The sequence below is a fragment of the Oncorhynchus gorbuscha genome, linkage group LG13 (assembly GCF_021184085.1).
Source record: "Oncorhynchus gorbuscha isolate QuinsamMale2020 ecotype Even-year linkage group LG13, OgorEven_v1.0, whole genome shotgun sequence".
Classification (NCBI taxonomy): Eukaryota; Metazoa; Chordata; class Actinopteri; order Salmoniformes; family Salmonidae; genus Oncorhynchus; species Oncorhynchus gorbuscha.
Window position 1 is genome coordinate 12827285 of NC_060185.1, and position 15998 is coordinate 12843282.

Genomic DNA, 15998 nt, shown 5'->3' on the forward strand with positions numbered 1-15998 from the left:
GGATGATAGTGGGGTGAACAGGCAGTGGCTCAGGTGGTTGTTGTCCTTGATGATCTTTTTGGCCTTCCTTTGACATCGGGGTGCTGTAGGTGTCCTGGAGGGCAGGTAGTTTGCCCCCGGTGACGCGTTGGGCAGACTGCACCACCCTCTGGAGAGCCCTGCGGTTTCGGGCGGTTACAGTTGCCATACCAAGCGGTAATACAGCCCAACAACATGCTCTTAATTGTGCATCTGTCAAATTTTGTGAGGATGTTAGGTGCCAAGCCAAATTTCGTCAACCTCCAGAGGTTGAATAGGCGCTGTTGCGAGGAACTTTCCACCTTCTCCACTGCTGTCCCGTCTATGTGGATAGCGGGGTGCTCCCTCTGCTGTTTCCTGAAGTCCACGATCATCTCCTTTTTTTTCTACGTTGAGTGAGAGATTACGTTCCTGGCACCACACTTCCAAAGCCCTCATCTCCTTCCTGTAGGCTGTCCCGTCATTGTTGGTAATCAAGCCTACTACTGTTGTGTCATCTGTCCATGGAGACAGACAATCAAAGACATACGTTCCCATGGAGACAGATGATCAAAGACATACGCTCCCATGGAGACAGACGAACAAAGACATACGCTCCAATGGAGACAGACGAACAAAGACATACGTGTTATGCAGGTGAATGAGGACCCAAAAGCGACTTGGCGAAAACAGAGTCTTTAATCCAGTTTAAGGAAATAGCAATACTCCTAGACAAATCGGAGCGGTAAATAAAGCATAAAGACAATTTCACTCGTAATCACGAGAACTGACTGGAGACTCGATAATAAACTGCAGGTTGCCTCGGGGAGGCACTTGACCGTAGCAGACTCAGACACCTGCTCACCACGCAGCATCTGAGGGAAACACGACACGACAGGGCGATACAAAGACACAGCACGGTGAACAATATACGAGGATCCGACAGGACAGAAACGGAAAACAAGGGGAGAAATAGGGACTCTAATCAGGGGAAAAGATAGGGAACAGGTGTGGGAAGACTAAATGATTGATTAGGGGAATAGGAACAGCTGGGAGCAGGAACGGAACGATAGAGAGAAGAGAGAGAGGAAGGGAGAGAGAAAAAGGGGAACGAACCTAAAAAGACCAGCAGGGGGAAAACGAACAGAGGGAAAAGCAAAATGACAAGACAATATAAGACAAAACATGACAATACGTTCCCATGGAGACACACGATCAATGACATACGTTCCCATGGAGACAGACGATCAAAGACATACGCTCCAATGGAGAGAGACGATCAAAGACATACGCTCCCATGGAGACAGACGATCAAAGACATACGTTCCCATGGAGACAGACAATCAATAACATACGTTCCCATGGAGACAGAAGATCAAAGACATATGCTCCAATGTAGGCAGACGATCAATAACACGTTCCCATGGAGAGAGACGATCAAAGACATGGAAACACACACACGCATACATGCACACACCAGTCAGTCAGTTGACATGTTAGAGTTATGAACCTTACACAACCTCTGTCGCCTTGGCTGACCCCTGGCCGTGTTGGTCAATCAATCAGGGAGAAATGTGATGTCTTTCCCTGTAATGGGTCAGCAGGTCAGACGCGTGATCTATGGGGTACTGAATAGTGTAGCCTTGCTGTGGGACTTACTGGGTAAACTAAATCCCATTTGCCTCATTATCTGTCCTAGCCAGACCAGACCAGCCCAGACCAGGCCTCTTGTCTCCCTCTCACCGTAGGATGTGTTTGTTCTTGGTCTCAATGTTGTCGTCTTTGTTGTTGATTTTATCTCACTTTTTTGTTTCTTGTGGTCTTTCTTTCACATTCTCTATCTCTTACTCCCCTCTTTCTCTCTCTCTCTCCCCCTCTCTCTTTCTTTCTCTCTCCCCCCCTCTCTCTTTCTTTCTCTCTCTCTCTTCCCTCTCTATCTCTCTCGCTCTCTCTCTGTTTCTCTCACTCTCTTTCTCTTTCACTGTCTCTGTCTCTCTCTCTCGGTCTCCCTTGCTCTCTGTCTCTCCCTCTCTCAATTCAATTTACACTCACACAATTTCCTAAATAATAGGGACATTTCAAATGTCATATTATGTCTATACATTGTTCTAACGATGTGCAGTCACTTCACCCCTACCTCCACGTACAAATTATCTCGACAAACCTGTACACCCGCACATTGATACCGGTACCTCCTGTATAAAGCATCGTTATTGTTATTTTATTGTGTTACCTTTTATCATTTTTTTAAAACTTTAGTTTATTTGGTAAATATTTTCTTAACTCTTCTTGAACTACACTGTTGGTTAAGGGCTTGTAAAGTAAGCATTTAATGGTAAGGTCTACACATATGACAGATAAAGTTAGATTTGATTTGATATGATATGATGTGCAAAAGGGAATATAAATAAACATAAATATAGGTTGCATTTATAATAGTGTTTGTTCTTCACTCTTGCTGCTGTGATGGCACAATGTGTTTTTTCACCCAATAGATATGGGAGTTTATCAAAATTGTATTTGTTTTCAAATTCTTTGTGGGTCCGGCAGGACGTTAGGAAGTGCGGCTCAGTTTTCTCCTCATTTTGTGGGCAGTGTGCACATAGCCTGTCTTCTCTTTGCCTACGGCGGCCTTTCTCAATAGCAAGGCTATGCTCACTGAGTCTGTACATAGTCAAAGCTTTCCTTATTTTTGGGTCAGTCACAGTAGTCTCTCTCTCTCTTTCTTCCAAACCAGAGATGAGCTGAATGACTTATTAGAGTTTCCCTGATAAATCAATCTGATCATCAGTTGGGACTCTTGCATCATGAGTGTGAGAGAGACAGGAAATGTCCAAATATTTGACATTACTGATGACAGATGCATTCTCTACACACTCATAATGAGCACGTATATGAGAGAGTGTGTGTGTGTGTGTGTGTGCGCGTGTGTGCGCGTGTGTGTGTGTGTGCGTGTGATTCCTACTGTGTTCTAAATGTGGTCTTTCACTTCTTTATGACTGCTCTCTTTTTCACCAGACACATCCCACTATTCCCCTCAGCACGTGGTTTCTGATGACTCAGCTTGTTCTCTCTTAATGCGGGTGAGAACATCCATCTAGCATGTACATACATACTTTCCCCTCTCCCATTACTCTCCCCTTAATATCCTCATGCTTGACCACGCCCTCTGGAGCGCAGCACAGCATTCCCACATGTAGGAATTCCGGACTTTCTCATGACTAATGTGTTCTTTGAACGCAGTCCATCACACACATGCTCATAGACAGGCACACGGGTACATGAACACACACACATAAACACACACACACCAGTGGTTGTTGCTCGGCGACCATCCGGATCAGCCTCAGCAGGTGTTGTTGCTCCGGTGAATCGAGCTGTGACATCATGGCCGTCAGGTTGCCTAGGTGACGATGGATGGCATGGGGCTGTTTGGGGTAGATGGACGGCAGCACGCGTAGGAGCATGTGGTTACCTAGAGGGGGACGACACGGACAGACAGGGTCTAGCTACATGGTGTACGTGACAACGGATTCAAGTCTCACCATTTGTTGTCAATATTCATTCCATGACGTTCATCCTTGAGGAAGAAAATGTAACATGTATAAATGTAAAAATACACATAATGTGTACCAGAATCCTTCAATATTTGCCCAAGAGAAATTGACCTTGATATCTAAATTATCTTTAAATATCTCATGCATCTGCACAATGTCTTCTGTCTTCAATTAGTAGTTTTATTAGTATCTTCATCTCTTATGACATTACATGAACACGAACAATGCCTTTTATGTTTACTTTGTAGCTAAATCATTAGGGATTGGCTGATGTCCCCACAGTAAAGGGGATTGGCTGATGTCCCCACAGTAAAGGGGATTGGCTGATGTCCCCACAGTAAAGGGATTGGCTGATGTCCCCACAGTAAAGGGGATTGGCTGATGTCCCCACAGTAAAGGGGATTGGCTGATGTCCCCACAGTAAAGGGGATTGGCTGATGTCCCCACAGTAAAGGGGATTGGCTGATGTCCCCACAGTAAAGTAAAGGGATTGGCTGATGTCCCCACAGTAAAGGGGATTGGCTGATGTCCCCACAGTAAAGGGATTGGCTGATGTCCCCACAGTAAAGGGGATTGGCTGATGTCCCCACAGTAAAAGGGATTGGCTGATGTCCCCACAGTAAAGGGGATTGGCTGATGTCCCCACAGTAAAGGGGATTGGCTGATGTCCCCACAGTAAAGGGGATTGGCTGATGTCCCCACAGTAAAGGGGATTGGCTGATGTCCCCACAGTAAAGGGATGTCCCCACAGATGTCCCCACAGTAAAGGGATGATGTCCCCACAGTAAAAGGGATTGGCTGATGTCCCCACAGTAAAGGGGATTGGCTGATGTCCCCACAGTAAAGGGGATTGGCTGATGTCCCCACAGTAAAAGGGATTGGCTGATGTCCCCACAGTAAAGGGGATTGGCTGATGTCCCCACAGTAAAAGGGATTGGCTGATGTCCCCACAGTAAAGGGGATTGGCTGATGTCCCCACAGTAAAGGGGATTGGCTGATGTCCCCACAGTAAAAGGGATTGGCTGATGTCCCCACAGTAAAGGGGATTGGCTGATGTCCCCACAGTAAAGGGGATTGGCTGATGTCCCCACAGTAAAGGATGTCCCCACAGTAAAAGGGATTGGCTGATGTCCCCACAGTAAAAGGGATTGGCTGATGTCCCCACAGTAAAAGGGATTGGCTGATATCCCCATAGTAAAAGGGATTGGCTGATGTCCCCACAGTAAAAGGGATTGGCTGATGTCCCCACAGTAAAGGGGTTGACTGATGTCCCCACAGTAAAGGGGATTGGCTGATGTCCCCACAGTAAAAGGGATTGGCTGATGTCCCCACAGTAAAAGGCTGGAGTTAATACAGTAGTATGAGTGGGGTAAACCTGGATGTGATTTACTCTATGGGACAAATTCCTACAGCATGACTGTGTCCAGCATGTTATTATTTTATTTTCAATGTCAAAGCACATCATCTAAAGGACATATGGACTTAGTGAGACCGAGAGAGAGAGGTGGGGGTTAGAGAACAATAGAGAGAAAGATGTTGTCCTTTCATCTACTGTCTAATAGTTTAAAACTGTTCTGCTATGGTAAAATCCACACATGTACTTCCTGCCTATAAAACTTGAACGAATTGGATTGAATGAATTACAAGGAGACCAAAATAGTGTGTCAGACTGAGAGAACGACAGAGGAGACAAAGAGTCAGAGACAAGAGAGCCCTCCAGTCTTCCTGCATGCTGAATATCTGTCGTTATCTACAGGGTCATCTGGAAGCAATCCCTAGGTTCCTTCCTGGGACCATCCTATGAATGGAACACACACTGCGGAGGTGATTCTCATTTTGTGAATGGAGTTCTATTTGCAGTTGGACCTCACTCTGATTGGCTAAGGAAACAGGTGGTACCCCACGGAGACATGGGATAATAAACATGCGTTGGAAAACAGGAAGTAGTGAGAGTGCGAAAAACTGTGGGCCAGCAGTTTTCAGTGTGTGTGTGTGCATGGGTGTGTGTGTATGTGTGTGTGTGTGCATTGCTAGCTAGCGTTGCTACCTGCTACACAAAACAAATCTGATGGCCATATCAACGAGATCAATGTCTACAGCTTACCTGGAATGGATTGATTTAAAATGACTTAAAATGTTAGCATTGACATTTACTAATTAGTTTAATGCATGATGATTGACTGTATCAAAAGGATTCACAAGGTGACACCTGACTGGCTGCACATCACTGTGCATGTTCTGGGTCATATATCAACACGCCTAATGATAGACATTGGTAACTACACTGAGTGTACAAAACAATAGGAACACCTGCTCTTCCAAGTCATAAACTTGTTCTCTCACAGTCAACTGACGTTTATTTTCAGCAAACTTTAACATGTGTAGATGTTTGTATAAACATAACAAGATTCAACAACTGAGAAATAAACTGAACAAGTTCCACAGACATGTGACTAACACAAATGGAATAATGTGTCCTTGAACAAAGGATGGGTCAAAAGTAACAGTCAGTATCTGGTGTGGCCACCAGCTGCATTAAGTACTGCAGTGCATCTCCTCCTCATGGACTGCACCAGATTTGCCAGTTCTTGCTCTGAGATGTTACCCCACTCTTCCACCAAGGCACCTGCAAGTTCCTGGACATTTCTGCGGGGAATGGCCCTAGCCCTCACCATCCGATCCAACAGGTCCCAGAGGTGCTCATTGGGATTGAGATCCAGGCTCTTCGCTGGCCATGGCAGAACACTGACATTCCTGTCTTGCAGGAAATCACGCACAGAACAAGCAGTATGGCTGGTGGCATTGTCATGCTGGAGGGTCATGTCAGGATGAGCCTGCAGGAAGGGTACCACATGAGGGAGGAGGATATCTTCCCTGTAACGCACAGCGTTGAGATTGCCTGCAATGACAACAAACTCAGTCCGATGATGCTGTGACACATCGCCCCAGACCATGACGGACCCTCCACCTCTAAATCGATCCCGCTCCAGAGTACAGGCCTCGGTGTAACACTCATTCCTTCGACGATAAACGCGAATCCGACCATCACCCCTGGTGAGACAAAACCGCGACTCGTCAGTGAAGAGCACTTTTTGCCAGTCCTGTCTGGTCCAGCGATGGTGGGTTTGTGCCATAAGCGACATGCCATTGGAACACAGGAGTGATGGTTGCTGATAATGGGCCTCTGTATGCCTATGTAGATATTCCATTAAAAATAAGCCATTTCCAGCTACAATAGTAATATAGAACATTAACAATGTCTACACTGCATTTCTGATTATTTTTTATTTTTATTTTAATGGACAAAAAAAAGGGATTTTCTCTCAAAAACAAGGACATTTCTAAGCGACCCCAAACTTTTGAACAGTAGTGTACGTGTCTATTGTCTACCTATGAGACAGAATCCACGGGGGTTATAAGAGGTTTGAGTCAACAACTGCAACGCTGCTGGACTTTTCACCCTCAACAGTTTCCGTATCAAGAATGGTCCACCATCCAAAGGACATCCAGCCAAATTGACACAACAGCGGGAGTGGGCCAGCATCCTTGTTGAACACGTTCAACAACTTGTAAAGTGATGTCCCGACGAATTGAGGCTGTTCTGAGGGCAAAAAGGCAACTCAATATTAGGAGGATATTCCCAGAATGGTAAAGGTGTACACGCTCTGGGTAACACATCCATTAGATAACATTTACACTGCCTCCCATGGCAACTCATCATCCAATAGATAACATTTACACTGCCTCCCATGGCAACTCATCGTCCAAAAGATAACATATACACTTCCTCCCATGGCAACTGTCTTTCTGCTGTGACCCTGTCTGTCTGCTGTGGCCCTGTCTGTCTGTTGTAACCTGTCTGTCTGTTGTGACCTGTCTGTCTGCTGTGACCTGTCTGTCTGCTGTGGTCCTGTCTGTCTGCTGTGACCCTGTCTGTCTGTTGTGGCCCTGTCTGTCTGCTGTGGTCCTGTCTGTCTGCTGTGACCTGTCTGTCTGCTGTGGTCCTGTCTGTCTGCTGTGACCTGTCTGTCTGCTGTGGTCCTGTCTGTCTGCTGTGACATGTCTGTCTGCTGTGACCTGTCTGTCTGTTGTAACCTGTCTGTCTGCTGTGGTCCTGTCTGTCTGCTGTGACCTGTCTGTCTGCTGTGGTCCTGTCTGTCTGCTGTGACCCTGTCTGTCTGTTGTGACCTGTCTGTCTGCTGTGGCCGGTCTGTCTGTTGTGACCTGTCTGTCTGCTGTGGCCTGTCTGTCTGCTGTGGCCCTGTCTGTATGCTGTGACCTGTCTGTCTGCTGTGGCCCTGTCTGTCTGCTGTGGTCCTGTCTGTCTGCTGTGACCCTGTCTGTTGTGACCTGTCTAGCTGCTGTGATAACATCACTAATACAACCCCAAGACAAATCAACAGAGCAACCGTCGCCAAGCAGCTGCTCAGTCCTGACAATATTCATTATTACATAGTCTTTGATGTTCCTACCTGACCCCCAGTCGCCTCCACAAACAAACACACACACGCACACGCACGCACGCACACACACACACACACACACACACACACACACACACACACACACACACACACACACACACACACACACACACACACACACACACACACACACACACACACACACACACACACACACACACCAGAGTAAGAAAAGCAGTAAGAGAGAGATGAGAGAGACATAAAGAGGGCGAGTTAGTGAGCATTCCTAAAGGTGAGAGAGAGATAATTTATTGGTTTGTCGGGAGCAGAATGTTAAAGCCAGGAGCCAGACGTCTGCAGAACCAAAGACCCATGGGAGATTTACGGTGCTTCCGTGTCCACCCATGTCTGAACACACTTAGTCCATGTGCCCCGAGGAGCACACAAACAAACACACACACACACACACACACACACACACACACACACACACACACACACACACACACACACACACACACACACACACACACACACACACACACACACACACACACACACACACACACACACACACACACACACACACACACACACACACACACACACACACACACACACACACACACTAAAGCCATCTAGCAGTCTACCAGTCATCCATCTATGCCTCAGAGGGCAGTAAATCATTAAAGACGACCACAACAAAACCAGAACCAGCCTCTCACATTAATAACAAGCCCTTTAACATCTAATGCTCCACCCCACCTCCACCACACCTCTCCTTCCCACTCAATTCAATTCAATTACAGATTTTAACAATCACTTTGGCACTAATTTCAGAACCTTGTGGTCATTTTTCAAAACTCTAGACACAAAACGGTCATCACTTGTAACACAGGCTGTCCAATGTTCAAAACATTGCATTGTGCATTCATATCTTTAAAGAAACCTTGCACTTGCAGAATCATTGGTTCAAATAACTAATTTATCATGAAATACCATAGGAACATTCATTTAGATCACCCACACACAAGATACCGATAGTTTCACTGTGTAGTTTTTCGTACAATCATTAAATATTGTAGTCCAAAGTATGTGATACATGTTTCATTATCCTACTACATGTAAATCATCACTGTAAAATGACTAGTAGAGAGAATACTACAGACATAGTGGAATCATTGAACAAAATAGGAAATGTATTGATAAAATACAATAAAATCACAACATAGGTTTCTTTGAATCAGAGCAAAAGTAATTAGCAACAAAAAACGAAAAAACAGTTAAAAGGTCAACTGTAATGTTCCTCACCTGACTTACTGTAAAAAGCAAAACAAAGGATTGATTACTGTACTTCTATATTTCCATCAACTCTGTCTTGTGGATTTGGCCACAGGTTCTCATCCACATCACAACGGATGTTTTCATTAGCCAAACATCTTGGGAAGAATCTTCGGGCGAATCCAGGCCTGACACTGGTCTGCCGTGATGTCATTGCATGCGTCATCCATGGCCTGGAGAAGAGCGGCTTGGGATTGGCCAAGATGGCTGCTTGAACAGACGCTTTTTTACCGAGCTCCGTACCAAACTTCAGAAAGATTGTGAAAATTGTTTAAAAAAAAAGTTGAGTCATTATTATTTTTATTTGTTCAAGATATAAGACCTTTCCTGTGACTGGAATGATAATTGGATAATTTATTTCAGCATGTCCATGCAAAGTCGTGACAAAAAAAGAAAGGAAAAAGTTAGCCGTTCTATTGCTAATCAACAAGAGAGAAACGTGCTTATAGACAACTGCCATAACTACACTTGGCCTATGGATAATATCATGCTTTCGAATGCTGAAGATGACGAATTCCCCTCTTTACCGGTTACTCCGTGCAAAACTCCAGGTGTGACGCCATTGAGAAAATGGTAGCCGCGAACACCATGGTTATCGAAGGCTTGAAAAAGACTGTGGAGTTTGCATGTGGTGAAATTGATGATGTGAAAATGAGAGTGACAAAAGTTGAAAAAAATGTGGAAAGGGTGGAAAAGAATAACAATGTCTACCATAGACGTCTCACTGATCTGGAACAATACACAAGAAAATGGAACCTGAGACTCTACGGCTTGCCAGAGGTGGAGAATGAAGATGTGCGAGGAGAGGCTATCCGTATCTGCCAAGAAGTTTTGCCTGCAGAGAAGAACAAAGTTGGTGATACCATCGACGTTGTACATCGCCTCGGCAAGAAGCAACAGCAAAGCGATTCAAGACCCAGGGGTATCATCATCCTATTCACTACCAGATTCTACAGGGATGCTGTCTGGAAAGCTGCTAGGAAGAACGCCTTCCTTCAGAGCCATGGTATGCGTTTCGCCGAGCATCTCAGCCCGGAAGACATAGAAAGAAGGAACAAGTTGTGGCCAACGATCAAGATAGCACAAAGTGAGGGGAAGGCTGCTTACTTCGTCGGAGGACGAGGTTTCATCAACGGTTCAGAAATCCACATTCCTCCCTAAAATCTCACCAGAAGGAACAGGTTGATGGTTTCAGCCATGGTATTCTCATTTTCCTTATGTTGTTTACCTAACAAGTATCAGGTGACTATTTTAAAGGAATACTCAGGTATTTCAATTCATTAGTTTGTTCTTGTATGACCAGAAGTCCTATTTTGTTTATAAACTTACGAAGAAGATTGAAAGCTGAATTGATGTTTTATGTATACAGTAACTAAGATACTGTTTTAAAGGGCATACAGGTCTGCTCTGACTTTACACGGTTATTGTTCTATTTAGTTATTAATACTTATTTCCAAAAAAGGTCTTAGGAACGTTTATATGTAAAACATTTTGTTTTTCAATTATTTTATGATCAGTTTTCATATGTACTTAAAATAGTAGGTACCCTTTTATTTAAATTATTATTTGTATGATTTCTCAGAATAGTTCCTGATTACACTAAAGAGGGTTTGTAGTCTCTCTTACTACAAGAACCCTTGGTTTGGTCTTGAACATAATTTCCAGTTGATTTGCATTTCAAAGGTTATGGAATAAGCTATTTTCACTTTAAATTGACTTAAATGGTGCAGATCTCGGTTCCTTATCGTTTACGTTCACTGCTCCTACGTCTTTGACTCATCCTACTACAGTTTATACTTTTATATAATCTTTGTTGTTTTGTCTTTGTCTATATTATCTCTTAATGCTAGGGGGTTACGAAACAGTGTGAAGCGCAAGGCCTTATTTTTATTTGCTAAACAATTTCGAACAGATTTTTGCTTTTTTCAAGAGTCTCACTCAATTTCTGCTGATGCCAACTTCTGGAGGTCACAGTGGGGCAACGATATTTGGCTTTCCCATGGATCTGAACGCTCTGCTGGTGCCACTACAATGAAAAATACCTTTGGTGGTAATATTCTACACTCGGAATGTGACCCCTTTGGTCACTTTATTTGTCTTGTGATCAGTTACAATGACATTACACTCATTACTGTAAACTTCTACGGGTACAACACCAAACATGAGAATGATGAGTTGCTTGAATCTATAGAGAAACATATACTTCATTGGTTATCTACATTTCCCAATTCGTTATTATTGATAGGAGGGGACTTTAACATTACAATAGATAATTCAACTGATAGATGGCCCCCAGGTAGGCCAACCAATCAGAATTTGGGTTTAATACTTTTTATGGAAAAGTTTGATCTTACTGATATATGGAGAGAGAGGGTTCCGGCCGACAGATCATTCACTTGGAGTAACAAAACACGCTCCAGACAATCCAGAATAGATTTTTGGCTTATATCCAAATGTATTGATAGTGAGTGTGTTACTACAAATATTTGTACTACTCCCCTCACAGACCATAAGGCTATTTACATTGATATCAAAATATTTACCCCTGATACAAACATTGGTAGAGCATCCTACTGGAAGCTAAATAGCTCATTATTAAATAATGATATAGTTACATTTGAGGTTAAAGATCTGCTCTCACACTTTTGGGAAAGGGCTTGTGAAGAAAAATCTTATTGCAAGAACTGGGAGCTCTTTAAATTTGAGGTGTCCAAATATCTTATAAAATATGGTAGTAATCTTGCTAAGACCAGAAGAGCTGAGGAGGAAAAGGTGATCATTAAGATAACTTCCCTTTCTCAGAGGTCCCCAGCTGACCTCTTGGGGGAGGAGAAGATGGAACTAATTGAGTTACAAAATAAACTGGATAATATATATAAATTAAAAGCAGAAGGAGCCTTTATTAGATCTAGGAAAAAATGGATTGAGGAGGGAGAACAGAATTCATCCTATTTCCTTAGAAATTTCACTCTAAAAATAACACTATCCATAAGTTAAACATTGATGGTGTTATTACAGATGACCAAAAATTAATCGCTAAATACTGCAGCAATTTTTACAGAAAATTGTATAGCTCTACGTACTGTCAGGAATCCACAGATATGTTTTTTAACTCACTGAATAATGTTCACTCTATCAGTGATATAGAATCTAAACAGTGTGATGAACCCATCAAATTTGAAGAGATTATAGAGTCTATCAAACATCTAAAGAACAATAAATCACCAGGTGTTGATGGAATTACATCAGAATTTTACAAATTATTTTCTGAACAAGTAGCTCCCTTCCTATTCGAAGTCTTTTTAGAGAGTATTAAAAACAACGTTCTTCCTCCTACAATGAGTCAGGGGTTAATAACACTGATACCTAAGCCTAAAAAAGAAGTGCTGCTCATCGATAACTGGCGTCCAATTTGTCTTCTTAATAATGACTATAAGATATTAGCCTCACTACTTGCAAAAAGAATTAAAGAAGTTCTGGATGCAATCATTGATGAAACACAGTCTGGCTTCATGAGGAACAGACATATTTCTAACAATGTCAGACTAGTATTAGACGTACTTGACTACTCAGACCTAATAACTGAGGATAGCTTCATATTATTTTTAGATTTTTATAAAGCATTTGACACAGTAGAGCATCAGTTTCTCTTCCACTCCCTTGAGAGACTTGGCTTTGGGGATTTTTTCTGTAAGGCTATTAAGACTCTTTATGCAAATGGTAACAGCTCTATCAAATTGAAATATGGCACCTCACCTAGATTTGAGTTAAAGAGAGGAATTAGGCAAGGTTGCCCTATCTCTCCGTACCTGTTTTTATTAATCACCCAACTTCTTGCAAATTCTTTAAATAATAGTCCTGTACAAGGTATTTCCATAGCTGGTAAAGAAATTATTATAAGCCAGCTGGCTGACGATACTACACTTTTTCTGAAAGACGCTAACCAAATTCCCATATCGATCAATGTGATACAATCCTTTTCCAAAGCGTCTGGTCTATATCTTAACATTAAGAAATGTGAACTCATGGCTGTCAAAGATTGTGTGACACCTTCATATTATGGTATTCCAGTAAAAGAAGAACTTACATATTTAGGCATAACCATTACAAAGGATCAGAAGTCTAGAGGCTTACTAAATTTTAACCCTCTTATTAAAAAAACCCAGAAGAAACTAAATCAATGGCTACAGAGGGACTTATCTTTAAAAGGTAGAGTCCTAATAACCAAGGCTGAAGGTATCTCTAGACTAACATATGGTGCTCTATCTTTATATCTTGACCGTAAAATAAGCTAGAGATAGACCAGATGCTTTTCAACTTTCTTTGGAGAAACCGTACCCATTACATTAGAAAAACTGTTGTAATGAACACTTATGAGAATGGTGGACTGAATTTTCTGGATTTTACTACTTTAAATAATACTTTCAAGATCAATTGGATAAAACAATTCCTAAGAAGACCCACTTCTATCTGGAATTTTATTCCTCATCATGTCTTCTTTACTTTTGGTGGCCTTAACTTCATGTTGTTTTGCAATTATAATATTGACAAAGTTCCAGTGAAACTTTCTGCTTTTCATCGGCAGGATTTCTTGTCATGGTCCTTAATTTATAAACACAATTTTTCTCCACACAGATATTATATATGGAATAATCGGGATATATTGTATAAAAATACCTCTCTGTTTTTAGAATATTGGTTCAGAAATAATATCCTATTGGTGAGCCAACTGGTAAAGGCAGAGGGTCTTTTACTCAGTTATAAAGAATTCTTATCACTTTACAAGGTCCCTGTAACACCTAAAGATTTTGCAATTGTTTTAGATGCCATTCCCTCAGGTGTTGCTATGTTATTCAGGAACATGTCAAGACCTGACCCTCAGAGCCTACCTTCTATTGACCCTGTTGACTCATCAGTAGGAAAGATTTGTTTCTCTTTTGGTCCATTCAACAACAGAGCGATACGATCGTTGTTTCAGCAGGATGCTGTATCTATACCTTATGTCATGCCTTATTGGAATGGATTTATTGATAATAGCTGTTGGAAAAAAGTTTGGATGTTGCCACAAACATACCTACTTGTTAACAAAATTAAGGAAGTTTCCTTTTAAATTATTCATAAATATTATCCTGCCAACCACTATATGAAGAAGTTTAAGGAAAACATCAACTCAAATTGCTCCTTTTGTAATGACCACCCAGAAACAGTTGTGCATCTTTTTTGTCATTGTATGCATGTAAAAAAACTGTGGCAACACATCAGTAGGTTTATAATTGAACACATTTATGAAGATTTTACACTATTGTGGAGAGATGTACTGTTTGGATTCTTTACATACAATAGAAATAAGCGGAATCATTTTTATGTAATTCATTTCATTATTCTTTTGGCCAAATTTCATATACACAAATGTAAATTTACTAACAGGAAACCACATTTTCGTATCCTACAAAAATAAATTGAACTGTATTTTAAGACGGTTAAATGCCCTACTAACAAAAAAGCTGTTAGAATTGTAAGTATATGCATGTCCCTTAAGGTCCTTGTGTAATTGTGATGTGATATTTTACCCCCTAGCTCGATTGTCCATTGTTTGTAATCTATGTATGCTTGTGTTCCCTCATGTGCTTTATGTATTGATTTGTTGTTAATAAAAAAATAAAAAAATATATATAATATATTTTTTTTGTTAAAGAGAACAGCGGCTTGTTCGTGAGAGCGCCTATCATATACCTTCCACCTCCATGTGGAGAAAAATTCCTCAATCGGGTTAAGGAAAGGAGAGTATGGGGGTAAGTAAAGGGTGGTAAATTGTGGTTGGGCCTGAAACCATGCTTGCCCCATTTGAGAATGGTGGAACCTGACATTATCCCACACAATGACATAGGTCACACCTTCAGCTCTACAGACCTGATTTAGCTCATCAAGGAAGGTTACCTTCGAACAGCGAATCATGTGGCTGCCTGCAACTCAATATATAGAGTCTATAGAGTAGAGAGCTTTAGTTGTTGTTCGACCAAACATTAGAACGGGTTCAAGATGCGTAATCTAAGCAACTTTGACCGTGGTATGATTGTTGATGCCACACATGGTGATTCCAGCATCTCAGAAACAGCTGCCTTCCTGGGATTTTTACGCACTACAGTCTCTAGAGTTTACAGAGAATGGTGCGAAAAACAAAACACATTCAGTGAGCGGCAGTTCTGTGGGCAAAAACACCTTGTTAATGAGAGAGGTCAGAGGAGAATGTCCAGACTCATTCAAGCTAACAGAAAGGCCACAAATGCTCAAATAACAGCTGTTTAAAACAGTGGTGTGCAGAAGGGCATCTCTTAACGTACAACACTGTGAATAATTCAGTCTGTTCTGGGGGCAAAAGGGGGTCCTACCCAGTACTAGATAGGTGTACCTAATAAAGTGGCTGGTGAGTGTATAGTGATGTCAAATCTGAAAACATGGTCTGGAAAAGTGGTACATGGGACCATAGAAACAGTGTCTGATAAAGAATGATGATGAAATATTACATCCACAGGTAATGTCGTCCAATTGGTTTCCCTCTAGTGGTGTGGGGGCTGTGCTTTGGCAAAGTGGGTGGGGTTATATCCTTCCTGTTTGGCCCTGTCCGGGGGTGTCCTCGGATGGGGCCACAGTGTCTCCTGACCCCTCCTGTCTCAGCCTC

General features: G+C 42.2%; 1 protein-coding gene across 2 annotated transcripts in view; it reads right to left on the reverse strand.

Annotated features, from left to right (window-relative positions):
* Nucleotides 1-15998, reverse strand: part of LOC123992520 (ventricular zone-expressed PH domain-containing protein-like) — a 158981-nt gene that overhangs the window by 72575 nt on the left and 70408 nt on the right. For both annotated transcript variants that reach the window (XM_046293722.1, XM_046293721.1), the window contains exon 5: nucleotides 3309-3472. In XM_046293722.1, the coding sequence (XP_046149678.1) occupies nucleotides 3309-3472 (164 nt within the window). The remainder of the gene's footprint in view (nucleotides 1-3308; nucleotides 3473-15998) is intronic.